The sequence below is a fragment of the Camellia sinensis genome, chromosome 11, assembly GCF_055761805.1.
Source record: "Camellia sinensis isolate YWXY chromosome 11, ASM5576180v1, whole genome shotgun sequence".
In the NCBI taxonomy this organism is placed as follows: Eukaryota; Viridiplantae; Streptophyta; class Magnoliopsida; order Ericales; family Theaceae; genus Camellia; species Camellia sinensis.
Window position 1 is genome coordinate 133,622,264 of NC_138971.1, and position 20,697 is coordinate 133,642,960.

The following is a 20,697-nucleotide window of genomic DNA, read 5'->3' on the forward strand; positions in this document are numbered from 1 at the left end:
ACATGTTCTACTTATAATAATTTTCGCTACATAATTTGTTGGAACACTAGTTTCCACATGATATATTTAGAGCTACTCAATAATTACCATTTGCTTATGATTTTCTAATATTGAAACCTTCAATAATTGGTGTTTAATAAAACCATAAATTGAGTGAACATCTTACCCCTAGTCATATAGATGATGTGAAGTGGATGTAGGCATGAATCAGATTTCCAGTGGAGTTCTTTGGAGTGGACCATTTTGAATACTCTCATCTCATCAGTGTTACTAATTGGCTCAATTTCCAGAGACACAGAAGAGTACATAAATTATAAAATTGAGAACTACACCATCCCTCCCAATCCCATCATGAGTGTGGTCCCTTCCTCTCCCACTCTCACAAATCAAAATACAAATCAAACTTTTCCCACCCCAAATGATGTAATTCTGAGTTCAAATTTTTTACAAAAATCTATAAACTGACCCCATAAATATTTTTTACAAAAATCTATAAACGACATAGTTTTACATAATATACAACAATTACTATTATGCGGCATGTGAAATTTATTTTGGATTCTATTTTGATAATTCGTACAATTTATTTTTAAAAAAATATCAAATATAATATATTTGTAAAAAAGTCAAATTAATCGTATATCGATAGTTTCTTTATCAAATCACATCTATATATATAAAAAATGAATATATATGTATCAAACTAAATATAAATGTAATTTAATAAAAGAGTAATCGATACCCGATCAACTTGATTTTTTAAAAATATATTCTTTTCGATGTTTCCTAAAAATTAAACGGTTCGAATAATCAAAATAAGACCTAAAATGAGTCTCATGAGTCGCACAATAGTCACTGCTATGCATCGCTCACAACAATGACACCAAATCCATTTTAATGTGTCTTGTTTAAATTGATGCAACTCCTATCACATTATTTTATTATAACCCAGTTTAGATTTCAAAATTTTATTACTGCATACCACACTTGTTTGCAAGAAATTTGTACAAAAAAGTATAGCATTTTCTATCAATAATTTTAGGACCGGTATAAAAAAGTATAGCATTTCACAAGGCCTCAACATTTTTTTTTCCTAACCAGTTTTGCAACACTAAAATCGACACATGCAAATTTATCTCATTACAAGCACAATCATAGTAACATACAAATCATTTAAACACTACTACTAATAAAGTGAAAGAAAAAGCAGGGGAAGAAAAAAAAGTTCCACTTTTCAAATTTATTCCGAAATTTCTCTAGTTTTGAGAATTTCATTACACGTTCAAACAATGTAAACAATGGGAACCAACAAAATCATTTTTACAAACCAATCCGTATTTAAAATTAAGATGAATGTAATAAATGTCACCTATACAAGTTTTTTAAGTTTTTTTTTTCCCAGTGCTTACACACTGCACACGGAGCAAATCAAATTTGGGCATGGAAAGTTGAAGCAGCCCCCCGCAAATGACTTGGCAAATCATACAGTACATCCAATCTTTACACAACTTTTCTTGCTTAATATTGATTACTGCAAGGACAGCCAACATATAAAAGCATTAGATAGTTTTGGTGCAAGCAAAATCTCCGTTCATGTGATGTAAGATTTCAAATGAATCATTATTTTTAAAATATATATATAAATTCCAATCAAATACTGCCTTGAACTGAACACAAATCCGCACGGAATGCAAATCACTCTAGAATGTGACACATGGCAAACAGCCATAGTGTTTTACATAAAATGAACACACAAGTGGACAACAGATAACATGATAAATTGATAATAGAATATGATAATCAAATTGTTTGAAACCCTAGAAGTGGGAAAAAAATATGAAGCAGTGGGGAAAAAATAAAAGTGAAAACATGACCTTACTCGCAGAAATGTTAAGCAAAGCTGCATTCCGTGATTCATTGGTAAATCTACTTTGATTCGCAATGAAGCAGTAAAGAATGACTTGGAAACAAAGTTGACTTCATTTTGGTGTATAATGGGATCCTATACACACCAAAATGAACACAATTGTTTCCGATTCTCACATAACAAGAGAGAAGTCCAACTTGAGCGATTCTTTGATCCTTTCTCGTAAAAACTCATTTTCCCCCCCAAAAAAATGACTCCGTCACAAGAATGACATTGTGGGTTGCGCTTCAATGCAACAGAAGATGAATCATCGCAGAAAGTTGGAAGCAGCCAAGAAGAACGATGGTCCAAGTTTTCATATAATTTAATGCAAGAGTATTGAAATTTGGGAGGATCAGAAATGGGTATTAACCTTTTAAAGTGCCATTTCAGCCTGTAATGCAGCAAGCTCATCTTCCTCCGCTGTGTTCTTCTGGGGAGCTGGACGTACCTTGCCTGCTGGAGCAGGAGGAGCAATTGTGGGAGGCTGGAGAAGCTGTTCCTCCAACTCGGCTCCTTCCAGTTCTTCAAGCTCTGCTTCTAATTCATCCTGCAACAATGATGTTGTAAGATGTATCCTCTCCTTAAGGAAGAAATGGCAATCAATGGAAATAAAATTGCAAAGATGTATACTTCATCAAAATCGGCTGCTGCACCAATGGGTGCTGAAAGTGCCTCCTGGATCTGTTTCATGTTCTCTGTCTGCTCATTAATCTCATCCATTGTTTTGTCCACATCATCAATATTCCTGCAGTACAAAATGAGGTCAGAGATCCTTTAAGGCAAGAAAATTTCTGATGTACATGGGAATATAGTCAAAAAAAACAAAGCATAAGACGTGAATGCTCCATCTCTTGCTACAATGCAGATATACAGGGGAAAAAAAACGCTCTCAGCACCATCCAAAATAGAAGTAGAGGCAGTTGGACATATTGGAACTATGAACTGGTTGAAGTATATACAAAATTGGAATGTGATATGCACAAATGGCATTTCTCTTCCACAATAACTGACTTGCCATATGTCCATCTAAAGACATGTCCAGTGGTTCTGTGAAATGAATACTATGCATACTTGGCATCATGTAATTTTGAACTTTACAGAAGAACATATCTAGGATTTAATGTCTCAGTTTTCACCATTACTAGTCATGGATCCAAGCCCTGTAGCCACATCTCAAGATATGAAGTCGATCCTTAAAATTCTATGGATAACAAAATGTCAAAATAAAATGTAACCATTAAGTTTTATGCAAGACTAAACAATGGTCCAATCATCTTGACTGCTTTTCCCAAAATTGCCTAGGTACCAATTTCATACTGCATGCTATGACTAGTAAAATTAAGAAATTGTCAGTGACACAAAGGCAACAGCATGTTAATAATAAAATCCATAGAAAACAACATCTTTCAGGCTATAATAAAAACTAGGGCAAATTACAAATACAACCCTTGAGAATTGCTTAAAATACGAATTGCCCTGTAGTTCTAGAAATTACATCCCGCTCTTCAAATTTTTAATCGCATAACAAATGACCCTTTTTATTAATAAATTAAGTTAATTAATAGTTTTTAATGATATCATAAATATATTTCAATCAACAATTCTAATAATTTTATTATTGTATAAGTAAGTAGTTAAGAATTTCATTTTTTCTCTTAATTCAGTTAATAAAAAATTCTGAGGGGGGGAGGGGGGTATTTGTAATTTCCAAAACAGAGGGCAATCCGTATTTTAAGCAAATCTCAGGAGGTGTATTTGTAATTTACCCTAAAAACTAAGGTGCAACTTACGTTGCTTTCTGCATGGCTTTCATTGCAGCTGCTCCTGTTCTCAAAGCATCAACAGTCTCTGTGGTAGCTTTTGCACCTTCCAGCAAAATCATCTGACATTTGAAAACAAAGCTTATCACAGTCAAAAAGATATCTTCATGACATAAAATAAACACATTACATGAGGTGATTTGATTTCAAACTATTGCAACAGCACCTGATCATGGATACGCAATTGAAAGTTTCCAAGCTGTTCAACTTGCTGTTCATAAAGTCTTTTCCTCTTTAAACATTGTATTGCCGCTGCACAACAACAATAAGGTACAAAGCTCAATAGGAGAAGAATCAAACTGTATAGCAAGGTTTTTCTAGTAGTAGTTTTAACATTTTAATATTCGAAGGGCGGCGGGGGGGGGGGGGGGGGGGGGGTGTTGCGGAATGTCATGATTTCAAAATTATTCCCTGTTTGGTTTGAAGTTTTCAAAAACAGTTTTCTGATTTTTAAATCCTTTTTTTTTTCTTTTTTTTTAGTGATTTTTTAAATATTTTAATCATTTAAAAAAAATTTAAATTCATTTAATCTAGATACACTTAAAAAAAAGTACGAAATTTCTGCAAAAATCTTTTAAAAATTTGTTGAATACAAAAATTTAATACATTTTCATATTTTGTGGTACTCAATGAACTTTTTAAAGATTTTTGTTCAAATTGTGTGCTTTTTAAGTGTATCCAAAAGGTTTTTTTTTAAAAAAAAAGTTGATTAAAATGTTACAAAATTCACTAACAAAAAAATTCCAATTGAAAACTCAGAAAATTGTTTTTGGAAACTCCAAACCAAAAATTCAAAAGCCAAAAGTGCATGTTAGAATTTCCCATCTTTACCTTCACCTACTCCACTACACACTCCACTTCACCTACCTCCACTTCACCACACACTCCACTTCACCTAACCCACTATCACCTCCACTACACCTACTACCACATTTTCTTCTATATATAGATTGTATAGGAATTGTAATCAATGTATCTTGTAATACATCAACTCATCAATCAATAATATACATCAAATTTTACATGGTATCAAAGCAAGGTTAAGAATTTAGTATTTTTCGCTTCACCGGCGGGCGGCAACCTCGCTTTGGCCGCCCGCCGGACCTCAACCTAGTCCGCTAAAATTCTCTACACATACCTTCACTCTTCTTCACCACCTCGCCGAAGCAAACCCAAAATCCCTCTGAGACATTTCGTCGAACACCATGTCTGCAACAATGATGGGCAAAACACACATGGATAGTTTCTTCCAGCCGATTCTGGCCCTGCCAACGAACCCATCACGACATTCTTCACTTCTCCTCAGTTTAGAAACACCGTCTGGTGCCACAGATCCGGCGATTTCTCTCTCTTGTTTCTTGGAAACGGAGCAGCAAAATCAGTGTTTGTTGTCTTGGTTCTCGGAAATCGGCAAAGATGGGTTGGATGAGTCATATTCTCGCCGGAGACATTTGGATCATCTTCATCAAAGCTCCCCAAATATTCCGCAGCATATTATTACACCATGACAACTGCTCTATCGAGATTCTCACACTTCGTCACTCTTCTGCTGCTGTTACTCCTCGTCGCGTCACTCTTCGAACCAACACACGGTGGAATCGATATCTCCGCCCTTGTAGTCGTCTCTCTTGTAGCCGTCTCTCTTGTAGTCGATATCTCCGCCCTTGTAATGTTTAGACCATTTTGGCGGAAGGTTCTGGTTACATCCGCCAAGAGCCCGCTCCTATCGGCTGTGCATAGCTCTAACCTCACACCCTCGGATGCTCTCCTTTCTATTACAGCTTGTAAGCATAGAATCACCCGTTGCTTTTCAGCTTCTGAACTAATTGGGGTATTATCTGTGTGCCTAATGAAGAACTCCAAATATGCTGTGTCCCCTGTTGTGTTGATGGTGGCATGGCAGACAACATATTCCATATCTTCTCTCTCTCATCTTTTCCCCTTTCTTTTTATTATTTTATTTCACCTTTCAATTCACACTTTCCACCCCCACAATCTATTTTTTAATCACCCTACGTGGTCTCACTTTTTCTTTTTCTTATTTTATTTCATCTTTCAATTCACACTATCACACACTCACCTTTCATCTTTTTTTTAATACCCCCCTCCACTTTCTGTCTTTTATTTTATTTTATTTATTTCTTTATTTTATTTATTTATTTATTTATTTTTTTTTTATTATTACAAAAAAAAAAAAAAAAAAACGAAGCAGAAGCAGACGACCTGCACACCCAACCATCTTTCCTTCATCTCAGGGATCAATCCCGATCAGAATTTTACAAAAAAAAAAAAAAAAAAAAAAAAAAAAAAAAAAAAAAAAAAAAAAAAACACGCAACTCCAACACCCACAACAACGGCTTTGTTTTCTTTTCTGCAGACGGCCACACACCGACATCCCTTCTCTACTCTGCCGCAAGTCTCTTCTTCTTGCCTCCGTCCTGGGCGGCCCTTGACGGTGTTGCCTCCGTGTTTCCCACTCCACTGGGCATGATCACTCCCCCATACTCTTCCCCTGCAGCATATGGCGGCCCTCCAAATCGGAACATCACGGTGGCCTTCCGCTTCAGCTCCTTGTTTTCTGCCCTTAGCACGCTTATCTCTGCTCGCGCATCCTTATACATGCGTTGGAGCAGAGCCAGCTGGGAGTTTACATGCTGCACCTCATTTGTTCTACTCTGCAGCCGGTTCGACAAATTTGTGACCGCCGTCATGCTTTCCACACATGCCTTCAGAGTATACTGATTGGCCTCCACATCTGACAGCACCGCCATTTTTTGCTCCACCGACCGCATCGGAAAATTCAACGGAGCAAACTCCGGGGCACTTGGTTGCGGTTCCAGTGCCACCACACCAGTTCTCTCTCCTGTTGACTCGTTGAGGTCGGGAAAGAGGGTGAGCAGCCCGCGGGAAGACGAAGCCATTTTTCTGGGCTACAAAGTGTTCCACAGTTTCTCTCTCCGAAGAGGCAGAGTTTTTCAGAGAAGGTTGGTTTCAGAGGTTTCAGAATGGTATGCCTCAGCCTCCGTTTTCTCAGCCTCAGCCTCAGCCTCTGTCTTATAGCCGAGGCAGCCACGCGCATCGCGCGCCTCTTGCCACCAGCCGACAAACGGGCACGCAAGCCAAGGCGCCCACGTGCCTCGCCATCATGTCCGGCACACCTTTTGATGAATTAGGGCACGCCTTTTGATGGCACGCCTTTTGAAAAATTGAGCGCACCTTTTGAGGATGCGATTTTTTAAGGGTCCGACAAGACTCTATAAACTGTCCCGACATTTGATACCGGTTAGCTTTTTTAAGGGTCCGACAAGACTCTGTAAACTGTCCCGACATAGATTCCGGTTAGTTTCTACAAGGGTCCGACAAGACTCTGTAAACTGTCCCGACATTGATTCCGGTTAGTTTCTACAAGGGTCCAGCAAGACTCCATAAACTGTCACAACATTGTCTTCACCAACGGTCCGACATGACCCCATAAACTGTCTTCTACAACGGTCCAACATGACCCCATAAACTGTCTTCTACATCGGTCTGACACCACCATACAGTGTCCTCTACCACGTTATGACACCCCCATACAGTGTCCTCTACAACGTTATGACACCACCATACAGTGTCCTCTACAACGTTATGACACCACCATTCAGTGTCTGCACCAATGGTCTGACACGACCATACAGTGTCTCCTATCCTTTTTTATTTTTCTGTATTTTCTTGTTTTGTTCCTCTCTTCAAACTCAAGTTGGTTAGTTTCTATCCTCCTTGAGTTTGCGGGGGGCTGTTAGAATTTCCCATCTTTACCTTCACCTACTCCACTACACACTCCACTTCACCTACCTCCACTTCACCACACACTCCACTTCACCTAACCCACTATCACCTCCACTACACCTACTACCACATTTTCTTCTATATATAGATTGTATAGGAATTGTAATCAATGTATCTTGTAATACATCAACTCATCAATCAATAATATACATCAAATTTTACAGTGCAGTATGTTCATGTTATGGATACAATCATGACAATAAAAGACTACTAAAAAATATTTTACAACTAAGATCCAATAAAAAAATTAACATAATGTCATGCTCCCTCTCATTCGTACCTTTTCCTAATTGTTGGTTAATTGAAAAACAAAAACAAAAAAAATAGCAAAAGAAAACATGAGAAAGCATAACATATTTAGTAAACAGACTATGCTAGTGATAATGATTGAGACAGCTGTCCAATGTACCATCTGTAGGTATCTGAATACGTTTGACCAGCTGTACAACCAGTAAGGCGGTGGACCCCATAACCACAAAGCATAGCCTTTCATCGGCAACCACTCATCCAAGTAATTCACATTGGCTTGTGAGCCTTCCCTCACCCAAGTGCCATGTCCCGTTTGGTGCAATGTGCGTGGCCAAGGTTCCAACTCTAAAACGACACCCTACCATCAATGACCTTGCGCAGAATCACCAGGGACTCATTGATTGGAGACTAGAGCTGAGGGATCATCAAAGTTGCCCGACTAACCCCCTTGGGATGACCCCACATTGACCAGTTTTAGATATGAGAGACAGACCTCTACATAGATAAAGATTTTTTTTGAACTACATAGATAAAGATTGATCAGGTCATATGATACCTTGGGAAGTGTATCACAACCAAAAAAGAGTGTTTCACACATTCACACATACTCAATACAACCCAAAAAGAGTAACCTAGCCTCCATGACCCAACTCTACTACAAAAGGAGGTCTCCCCCTCCATACACAAAGCAAGCTCTTCTATGCAACACAAGAGGCCATGGCCCAACTCACACAAGAGGCCATGGCTCACTCTCTCTCTCGCTCTCTCATTCGCACCATCTTAGTGCCATGATTCCCATAAGGTTCACAACCGACCATTGCCCATACCATCTTTGCAGGACATACCATTAATAAAATATACTTCCAATGCTGTTAAGAGACATAAAATGGGGAGTGGGGGTTGCAAACATGAACAACCAAGCTCAAACGCATAGTCACAGTGCTTAAAAGGGGGTTACACGTGTATATATATTCTTATGACAAGCAAATGGTTGTCACTAAATCATACTATCACTATATCCTTAGCATTTGAAACTAAGAAGCATGGACATAGATACGGATACGGATGCGGATGCGGATGCGGATGCGGACGCGGGACACGGCGGGGACACTACAATAAAATATGTTTTCATATATTTTTATTTACTATTTAGATTAATATTACATTTACAAACAATCAATATGAACAAAAATAACTCTAATTCTATATACATATATATATATATATTTGATAAATAAGATAAATTTTATTGAAAAAGTATTAAGATGATGCAAAGAATACAAAATCGCTCAAACAGCTAGCGGAAACTAGAAAACTCGTAGCGAACTCCCAAGGGATAAACACCAACTCATAACCAAGAATGCCATCTAAAAAGTCTAAAAAAACAAACAAATCTGGATCAAACTTCTGTTCCATCCAACTATACAAAACTATAAGAAAACGACTCTCAAGCCATGAAATGTTGTGATGAATCTCTTGAAAAGTTCGCCTATTATGTTCCAACCAAACTAACCACATCAAACAAAGAGGCGCCAATGACCACACTCGCTACCGTTGTCGCCGACAACCAACCCAAGCTCCACGCCAACTCCACAACATATCCATTACTCTTCGCGGCTGAACCCAAACAATCCCAAAAAAAGAGCAAATAAGACCCCACAAATGACTAGTCACAGGGCAATACAAAAACAAATGATCCACGGACTCCCTATCTGCACAATACATACAACACTGATTTACTAGAATATGACCACGCCACAACAAGTTATCAATCGTAAGATTCCAACGTAAGGCCGCCATCCACCACCTTTGAAGGAAGCCTCGGCACCCAGATGCTCCTCCAAGGAAAATCTCTCCCCACCACCAACCCCCCCCCCCCCAAACCCCACCCCCACCAACACCAACACCAACACCAAACTCCTGTACTAGGACGAAACAAAAAAACGGCCGTTGGCTCCCACCACATTCCACCCTAAAACATCCTCCCCTTCTCCCAATCACACCCAACCCATACAAATAACCCCATAACTCTAGCAATTGATCTAATTCTATATATATATTTTTTAAAAAAAACACTTATAAATTAACACTTAGTTTATATCTTTTTTTATGGATGATCTATTAAATATTTAACTCTAAGAAAATAATAATGTTAGAATTTCCCATCTTTACCTTCACCTACTCCACTACACACTCCACTTCACCTACCTCCACTTCACCACACACTCCACTTCACCTAACCCACTATCACCTCCACTACACCTACTACCACATTTTCTTCTATATATAGATTGTATAGGAATTGTAAACATCATCTTGTAATCAATCAATCAATAATATACATTAATTTTAACATGGTATCAGAGCAAGGTTAAGGAGCTAGTAATTCTGCTTCACCGGCGGGCGGCAGCCTCGCCTTGGCCGCCCGCCGGACCTCTACACATTCCCTAGCTTCCTCTATCTCAGTCACTGTCCTAGCCCCTCCCTCGGGCATGGTCTCTCACTCTCTCTCTCCGGGGTATGTATGTTGGGTCTCTCTGGAAGCAGATGTAACAGACGCCCTGAAAGATCAATTCTCTGAATCCCCTTCCCGGATGATGCTTCTTGCACAAAATCCCAACTCGCTGATTGACTCAACTTACTCCTTCCTCTCGTCTCCGGCGACGGCGACTTCTCGCCCAAACAAACTCCGATTAAACTCACCGCGGAATCTTATCTCCAGCGTCTCCGCAGCTCAGCTCGGGCCCCAGCAGCTCAAGTACATGACTTGCCGGAGGGAATCATCGGCCTGTTTCCTTCTCTCCTCTCCGTTGCTAGTTCCCATGAACCGGCCGAGGTCGGATCCGACCATGCTGGCGAGTGGCCGGAGATCCGCCGCATCACCTCCAGATCCAGCGGACTTCAATTTGCAACCCTGAGTCGCTCATGGCGTCAGCTTCGAAGCACACGATGCCGTTGGTTGCCCCTCCGCCACTCTGGTTGTTGTTGTGGCCATCAGCACAACCACCACCATCGCTGCCGCCGAGAAAGAAATCTTCGAACAACCCATCACTCTGCTTCTCTCTCTCTCCTCTGTTTCTCTCTCACTCACTATTTAGAAATAAAAGGACCCAAAATCTGGTGGATGACGCATGGCCGCTTGACCAGAGCGTGATTAATGGCTCTGTGCTTCAGTTCATCTGGTTCACAGAGCTTGTCTGGGTAACCCTCATTCACAGATTCGGAAGTGAATAGGAAAGTTTCCATTCTCTCAACCTGAAGATGATAAAACAAGGATGCAAGATATAACACCGAGAGAGGTCGAAAGAGAGAACAGAGGAGAAGGATCTGAGGAGCAAACTTGGCTACATCATATCACCCACTCAAACATTTTTAATATTTTACTCCACCCACTCTCTCTCTCTCTCTCTCTCTCTCTCTCTCTCTCTCAGTGTCGGCTCCATTTATTTTAAACCCACTCGACCAACCCATGTGCATTCCACCACCTGTCACCACCGCCCACTCCATGATCTCATTTTCTTATTCTTGTTATTATTATTAAAAAAAAAAAAAAAAAAAAAAAAAAAAAAAAAAAACAGAGGAAGAAGACGAACTGCAAACTCATTTTATTCATATCGGGCCTCACCCCGATCATCATTTTACAAAAAAAAAAAAAAAAAAAAAAAAAAAAAAAAAACAAACAAACAAAACAACCACACCCACAGTGGGATTTTTCTTTTCCCTTCTCTATTCTACTGCAGGTCTCTTCTTCTTACTTTTATCTTGGGTGTCCCGTGCCAGTCCGGTCTCCGTGTTTCCTTGTCCACCGAGCACGTTCACTCCCCCATACTCCTCCACTGCAGCATATGGAGGACCTCCAAATCGGAACATCACGGTGGCCTTCCGCTTCAGCTCCTTGTTTTCTGCCCTTAGCACGCTTATCTCTGCTCGCGCATCCTTATACATGCGTTGGAGCAGCGCCAGCTGAGAGTTTAAATGCTGCACCTCATTTGTCCTACTCTGCAGCCGGTTCGACAAATTTGTGACCGCCGTCATGGTTTCCACGCATGACTTCAGAGTATACTGATTAGCCTCAATATCAGTTTGCATCGCCATTTTTTGCTCCACCGACCGCATCGGAAAGTTCAGTGGAGCAAAACCAGAGGTGTTTGGTTGCGGTTCACTGGCCACCGCACCAGTTATTTCTCTTGTGGGCTCGTTCAGTTCTGGAAAGAGCGTGAGCAGGTTCTGGGTAGCTGGACGGGAAGAAGAGGCCATGTTTTTGAGTTGCTAAGTGTTTCAGAGAAGGGTTGGTTTCCGGGTGTTTCAAGATTTGCAGAGACAAGCTCTCCGAGCGTTCAGAGGTTTCAGACTCGTATGCACAGCCTTCGCCTCAACCTTGTTTTAAATAGCCAGGGCCAGCCACGCGCATCGCGCGCCTCTTGCCGCCCGACAAATTGGCACGCCTTTTCATGGCACATCTTTTGATAAAGTGGGCACGCCTTTTGATGGCACGCCTTTTGAAAAATTGGGCACACCTTTTGAGGGTGCGACTTTTTAAGGGTCCGACAAGACTCTGTAAACTGTCCCGACATAGATTCCGGTTAGTTTCTATAAGGGTCCGACAAGACTCTGTAAACTGTCCCGACATAGATTCCGGTTAGTTTCTACAAGGGTCCGACAAGACTCTGTAAACTGTCCCGACATTGATTCCGGTTAGCTCCTTTATGGGTCCGACAAGACTCTGTAAACTGTCCCGACATAGATTCCGGTTAGTTTCTACAAGGGTCCGACAAGACTCTGTAAACTGTCCCGACATTGATTCCGGTTAGCTCCTTTATGGGTCCGACAAGACTCTGTAAACTGTCCCGACATAGATTCCGGTTAGTTTCTACAAGGGTCCGACAAGACTCTGTAAACTGTCCCGACATTGATTCCGGTTAGTTTCTATAAGGGTCCAGCAAGACTCCGTAAACTGTCACAACATCTGTCACACCATTGTCTGCTACAACGGTCCGACATGACCCCATAAACTGTCTTCTACATCGGTCTGACACCGCCATCCAGTGTCCTCTACACCGTTATGACACCACCATACAGTGTCCTCTACAACGTTATGACACCCCCATACAGTGTCCTCTACAACGTTATGACACCACCATCCAGTGTCTTCACCAATGGTCTGACACGACCATACAGTGTCTCCTATCCTTTTTTATTTTTATGTATTTTCTTGTTTTGTTACTCTCTCCAAACTCAAGTTGGTTAGTTTCTCTCCTCCTTGAGTTTGCGGGGGGCTGTTAGAATTTCCCATCTTTACCTTCACCTACTCCACTACACACTCCACTTCACCTACCTCCACTTCACCACACACTCCACTTCACCTAACCCACTATCACCTCCACTACACCTACTACCACATTTTCTTCTATATATAGATTGTATAGGAATTGTAAACATCATCTTGTAATCAATCAATCAATAATATACATTAATTTTAACAAATAATAAACATTCAACATTCATCAAGAACACTAAAGAAAATAGAAGAAAAGATAACTTGGCATCCCTAGTGTGTCCCCTGAAAAAAATTAATTAAATAAGGGGACATACTATGTGGCATGTCCCATATGTGTCCCCGCCGTGTCTGCGTGCCCCCGAAGTGTCCGTGTGTCCAACACAGATATGACACTTGTTTTGAAGTGTCGGTACTTCATAGATTTGAAACATGCTTATCCTTCACATGAAAAACATTGCTGAATAAAAACAGTGACATTGAAAGATAACTTCACCAAATTTGAAACAAAATAGCAAACCCTTTTTTTTTTTTAATCGGTAACCCATTTCATGAAAACTAAAAATATCTAGATGCAAAAGAAGAACAAACTCATTATAAATGCCATAAGAAACAAAATAGAGTCCTTTATATGTTACATAGAGCATAACAGAATGATATTGTTGCCACAATACAGAAAAATGCCCTTACTAAATGAGAATAACACACAGACAATAGGACTACCGCAAATAGCCCAGAAATGAAAATCATGAAACTAACAATTCCAGAACCATGTGGAAAAGAACAGAGTATAAATTTACAAATAATAATTCTCAAAAGAAATGTCAAAAAGAAATATGGTTCTTTCACAATATATACATAATACATATACCTCTTTTGTTCTTTGCTCGGGTAAATTCCTTAGCCTTTTCGACTTCTGCAGCAGCCTTCTTCAGAAGAACTTTCTCTTTTTTCTCCAGCATTTCAAGTGTCTGCACATAGTGCCAAAGCAAGTTTTCAAAAAAATGAACATCTAGCAACAAAGATGACCAAAAGCATTCTATGAAAAGAATAACACTCATGCATGATGAAAGAAACACCATACTTCCAGCTGACATGGCAAAGACTAAATAACAAAAGAAGATCCTAGTCTTCTAATAAAGATTCACCTAAAATGGCGGAGCCAGGATTCGGTGATTGGGGGGGGTTGCAAAAGCAAGACATTGGGCAAGTTCAAGCAGTTGGGTTAAGTAAAATTTAAATAGTAAAAATAATTATTAAAATGAATAAATTATTATTAAAAATAAGCTAATAAATAATGAAAACACTCTGTAAATGTGTTCTAAGGACTTGAATTTCAATGACTCACCACTAAAAAAATACAAATTAGCAGTAGTATCACTAATTCACCTAATACTTGAATGGTAATAAATTACATATTGCAGTTTATACACAAAATTTTAAATTCTATACAGACACTTAAAGATGCATACATCATGTCTTTTCATAACTATACAATAATGATTTGTAACAAAATTACAAAGGTTCATAACTTTTCTTACTATAGCAGTTTGTAACATTTTAATGTTCATAACATAACTACAATAATTCATAACTAAGTCTTTCTTATGGTGCACCCCTTCATAACATAATCACAATAGTTTGCCACTAATACTATAAACTATCATAACTTTTCTCATGACAAGGGCATGTGTGCCATAATTTTCCCTGAAGTAAAAGAGAGAAATGAAAAATATATATATTTTGAGAGAAATTGAAATAAATGGAAGAAAATAATTATGCATTTAAAAAGTATGTGAATAGAAATATAAGACATTGGGGGGAGCCAAGTATAATTAAACTAACTAAGTTTCATATACATAATACATATATTCATACAGTTTTGCCGCAGCTGCCTACAACCAATGAACCATTCGGAATACTGATGCAAGTAAAAGGCCTGTGGAAATAATCTGCTAAAGCACCACACAGTGTGTTGTTCTACTGATAATATGTTTATTGGCATCAAGGGAAAAGATTTGGACCCTACATATTGTCCCTTTCAACATATCAAGCTTCACAAATATTAAATCAATTAATTCATTGAATTTCAGTTACAATGAGAACTTAGTAGTAGGAATCGCCTACTAGGGGAGACATTTTTGCTCTAAAACCACAATTCCACAGTTCAAAGTTAGAAATTAGAATCAAGTTAGAACCACATTCCCATCCAGATAGAATTAGCGATTCCAACTACGATGGGGCTGCTCAAATATACGAATCCCAAAGAAAAAAAATCTAACAAAAAAACAATAGAGGTTAGGTACATAGTATATGTGGTAAAAAAGGATAAATATATCAATCAATATCATAGTGAAATGATGGCAAAAAATGAAGAACAAATCAAAATAGAGACAAGAATATATGCTAGACAATTCAATGAGAATTTACTATGCTTATATTTAATTTAATAGTGTAAAAGGTAGTGTAATATAGACGTTTAACATATATATTACAACTATGAAATATTTACAATATATATATATATATAATACATAAATGTGCCCCTACGCACTTCCCAACCTTAGTCTCTTCTATGTGCCCACACTCCCTCTCCCTTGCCCCCACCCCCGGTCTCGCTACTACTTCGCACAACTAAGAATGAGAGTCAAGAGTTAACCAAAACAAAAAATCGAATCTTCTACAAATAAAATTTGAATCAAAACATTAACTTGGCCTAGTGGATGATATGCTCCCTTGCCAAGTGTGATACTTGTGTTCAAGTCTTATAGCTACAAGTGCAACTTCCTTTGCCCTTCCCCTCTCATACCAATTGTACAAATCAAAGATAAAAATCTAACAACTTCTAGATATCCTAGACTACCACTTGAAATTCATCAATTAGTTGTCCCCCTTTTGTTAAGTCATGGCACCGATGTTATGGTAAGTTGGTAACCAGATATAACATACACAGCAAAATCAAAATGAGCCAAGACTTGAACATTATTCAATGGATACGTTTTAATATATATTCACACTAAGTATTTATTGTTCAATGATTTAATTTACTTAGTTGTTATTTTATATTACTTAAAATGTTAAAATATATAAGTGATTAATCATTTTTTTTATATGTCTTAATCGCTTAACTGTTTTGGTTGTTTAATTGCTTGATTTGAAATTATTGATATAGTCAAAGTTATAGGGCACAATGTAATGTGTTGGGTAATAATAATCTCATGTAAATACAATGTCATTGATAGCACATAGTTAATATAAAATATACAATAAATTACACATACAGATATACATATATATACATACATATATAAACTATGCAATATCTACAACATGCGTTGTGCGTCTCGCTTCGATGAAGCTAGCTCCTCCCCTCGCACTTAGGCCCCAAGAGACCTTGTCACCTTGGTGCACCTCTTACCACACTGCTATTGACCAAGAACACATGACATGACATCTCAAAGATGAATCATACTTAACACTAAGCTCATATCAGTGTTTTAAAAGGCGCGCACCTAAGCGTGAGGCGCAATGATGGGCAACCTTGTGCTTCAAATAGGTCGAGGCAAGGTGCAATATGCAAGGTGTAGCTTAGACGCTGCGGCGTGGGTTTTTTTTCGAGGTGCAAGGCATGGGCTTCATGGACTTTACCTATTTTTCTACTCCACCTGCTGATTTAGTGCTTTTTTTGTGGACATACCCACGGAGATTCAAAACTTTTTAATATAACATGACTAAACGCAGTCAAAATAGAGCAAAAAATGATAAAAGGTTAAATGTTATGTTTTATATCTTTTGTTGGATTTTATATTTCTAGTTTTTGGAAGATTAAATGTTATGTTTAAAGATTATCGGATATGATTATGATTTTTGAAATTCTATATATACTTGTTATGTTAAAAAGTTTGCTTCTTTTATAATTTTGCTTTTCTTTTACTACTTGTGCTTTGCTTTGGGGAGGCACGAGTTTCGCCTCACACCTTGTGCATAGGCTATAGGACGCCTCGGTGCGCCTAGAGCCTTTTAAAACACTGGCTCATATGACACGTTGAAAGGGGGAGTCCAATACCACCAATAGCGATCTTATGACACAATTCCCAAGGTCTATTTAGGAAGCATAGATATCTTCACATGGTAGAACCAAGGAAATCAAAGACAGATAAGTAGAGGCCATCACACAGAGGGAAGATAGGTTATTTTAAATGTTCGATATCTATCAATGAGTTATGGCTTATTCTGAACAAGAAACGGACCTATCTACCTCTTTTATTGATGTAATCATTCATGACTCATACCTAATGAGGCACCAAGTTTACAGGCTTAAAACAAATAAAATACCAAAAAAAAGAAAAAGAAAAAGAGTAGTGCTGCTGGATGAAAGTAAAAAATAATGAAGGATGTCAACATGGAAACACATGACATTTAGAGGTGGATTAATGCATAGTTCATTGACACATGAAACACTCTCACATTGACCAAAGTTTGTGCAGACCATTATAGTTCTTACCATAACAATTAACAACATTATCAATCATCAGTTAATTGAAAAACAAAACAATCAGATCATCACAATTCAAAAACCCTACCTGAAATTGTAAATTCTGCCCAAGAACCATATAGTATAGATAAATATAAAACCAAATTATATAGAATGAGAACACATAACACGGTCACAAAATCTGATCATATAATAATTATATCTATATATTTATACCTCGTTTAATTTGTCTAGTGTAGCCAATGCATTTGTTTCTTGCTTAGGCTTGCCGAACATTCTTGTAAACATGGTTGATTGAACTCTCTGAGATCTGCTCCGATCAAATCAAGAAGATCAAGTTATTAAATCAAAATCAAAAACACAAAACATGTTAAAACCTTCGTAAATACATATACGTATAGAAGAGAAAACAGACCTGTGGATTGAAGATAAACGATCGATCAGAGAGAGAGAGCGACGTCTTCTACTCGAAATTCGACTCAATCTCCGAATCCACCAAATCGACTCTCTCTCTCTCTCTCTCTAGGACTCCCGGTGTCGATATCGCCTACGGAGAGAGAGAATGAGAGCGCTGACGGACTGTGAGTTAAGCTTATAAAACAGACAAATCAACGTTGAAGTCAAAAGAAGTAATCTCGTGTGGTCTGTGACGTAATCGGTTAATTAGACGGTACACCGACAATGCCGTATCATGTGTCGCTGTTTCCATATTATTTCGTCCAAAAAAAATACGAACAAATTTTTTTTTTTTAAATATTATATATATCAGTGGAGTATCAGTGTGTTTGATTTGAGTTTTTTTAATTAAGTTTTTTTATTTTTGTATTTTTTTATTTTCAGTAAATATTTTTAAAATTTTAAATATTTTTTTTACTTTTTAGATGCACCTTACTGAGATGTATCTAAAAAGTAAAAAAATTGTAAAAAAATATTTTAAAAAATTAATAAATACATAAAAATATAAAAAATGTATTGAATTCTTGTATTTTTTTTGTATTTAGTGAATTTTTAAAAGGTTTTCTTTACAAATTTTTTATTTTTTAGATTCATCTAAGTTAGGTATGTCTAAAAATTTTAAAAATTGCTTAAAATATTTTAAAAAATCAATAAAAACAAAAAAATACAGAAAATAAGAAAGTAGAGTTTTCTGAAAAGTGTTTTTTAAAAAGTGAAACCAAAAATAGTTTGTTATTCAAGACAAAAAAAATTAGATTCATTTTTTAAGTTCAGTAATGTGACGAGCAATTAGGATATTAAAGGTAATATTTTCTCATATATTTTTTAATTATCAATTAATTATATCAATTACACATCATTAGATTTAAAAAGTAGATTTGTATATTATTTTTCATATATAAATGTTTGAGTAATGTTACATACCCACATATTTATACTCACAATGATGTGACATGGGAGTTGGGTCTATCATCATTAATGTGTAATAAATCAAAAATTGAAACATATCCTATTACATCATTATGAATATTTTTTAAAAATTTCAAATATTTTCTTAAAGGAAATTACTATGGATCCTAAATAAATTACTAAATTTTTTATCAAACTTCGGTTTGAGACCCACACAAATTGTGAGAGATTTAATAAAACAATAATGCTAGAGATCACTAATTAGTGCTACCACTAATGATGTGGCAGTAGGTCACTGTGTGGTGTGCCTTTTTTTTTTTTTTTTTTTTTTCATTTTCCACCTCACTAATGGTGAATTCAAAACTCATTATTTAGAACTCTAAATCATTTTTGTTAATAAAAAATTTAATAATTTATTTGCGACCCCAGCATAATTCTTTCTTAAATGTTTATGACATTAGGGTTATTTTGTTGCATGGCTTAAGTTAGATTTTTTTGCGTATTACAAAAAGAAATAAAAAAATAATTCCAAATAAACTAATAAGTAGGTTGTTTATGACGTTGCCAAATATGCCATGGAGGATGGTTATTTCATCACTATTTTTTAACCATTTAATTTAATGACATCATGTTATTAATTTTATTATTTTCTTAATTGTACTGTAATTTCTAAGTAAACACTACTGTATGACATTTCCAGATGATGGACTTTTTTGAGAGAGTAGTGATTGGTAGCTCGAATTTGAGCCCCCGAATCCCCCGAATTCAAAAAACGATGTCGTTTTTGATTTTTTTTTTTTTTCAAAAAAAGAAAATCAGAGGAAGGACGAGGAGAAGAAGAAGAAGAACTGGAGGGGAGGAGGCCAACAAAATGGGCTGGAGGCGGAGGCGGGGCCGGAGGCGACGGCGGTCGGAGGCGGGGCTACGACGAGCTACTGCTGCAACGATCGGTCAGTCAATCTGCCATCGATCGGCGGCAGCGGAGGCGAATGAGGGGCCCTCTCTCTCTCTCTCTCTCCATTCCCTCTTCTCTTTCTCTCTTTCGGGCTGTTCGGGGGGGATTTCGGGGGAAAAACCATTTTCCTTTTTGAGAACATAGAAACAAAAAAAAAAGGGGTCAATTTATTAGTTTATTTAAGTTATTTCATTTTTTATTATTTTTTTATACATCTAAAAAAATAATAAATTAATTTTTTTCTTTATACTTTCCAAAATAAGCTCGGGTGACAATGATATTAGAAATGATATATCCCTCTAATTTGGGAGTTCTAAAATAACACTAATGATGTGAAAAATTAAAAAAAAAAATCAAGGTTAAAACATCACATCACATGGGGCCTGCGCATCAATTAGAGCTCTTAATTTAAAGTTCTCAATATTTTTTCTATTTACTAGGGGTACTTGCGGTTCGATTGCGGTCAAGATCCTCCAATCCGCCATCTGGATTGGCAGATGGATGCAAATCGGTTTAACGATTTAAATTTTTATAAATTTTGAATATAATACAATAATTTGTCACAACATTATTTTGGATAACAATCTAAATCAACATAATCAAAAGATTATCAAGTAAATTGTCAAATACCAATAATAAATACATATAAGAAAATCATGCATTATCAAAACTATTTCATTACTTCTTTTTTTTTCAAAAACTATTTAATTTGAATTTTTTTTTAAATGGCAAAATTAAACCTTATATTTTTCACACAAAAATACCAAACATCAACACTTATCATTTGATAAAAAGATTTCT

The 20,697-nt window shown here is 37.2% G+C and overlaps 1 protein-coding gene and 1 long non-coding RNA gene across 2 annotated transcripts; one reads left to right on the forward strand and one right to left on the reverse strand.

Annotated features, from left to right (window-relative positions):
* Window positions 1–1,215: 1,215 nt before the first annotated feature.
* Window positions 1,216–18,177, reverse strand: LOC114313682 (vacuolar protein sorting-associated protein 32 homolog 2). The gene is made up of 8 exons (XM_082896251.1): window positions 17,992–18,177; window positions 17,793–17,886; window positions 13,953–14,052; window positions 3,896–3,981; window positions 3,700–3,791; window positions 2,540–2,654; window positions 2,280–2,456; window positions 1,216–1,531 (listed from the first exon to the last, which is right to left on the reverse strand). Exons 2-7 carry the CDS (start codon window positions 17,862–17,864, stop codon window positions 2,283–2,285), a joined length of 639 nt encoding a protein of 212 aa, XP_082752377.1. The 5' UTR covers window positions 17,865–17,886; window positions 17,992–18,177; the 3' UTR covers window positions 1,216–1,531; window positions 2,280–2,282.
* LOC145803041 (uncharacterized) lies at window positions 4,399–7,884 on the forward strand. Its single transcript, XR_014345111.1, has 2 exons — window positions 4,399–4,539; window positions 7,727–7,884. It is a non-coding gene; the product is annotated as an uncharacterized LOC145803041 (long non-coding RNA).
* Window positions 18,178–20,697: the final 2,520 nt, after the last annotated feature.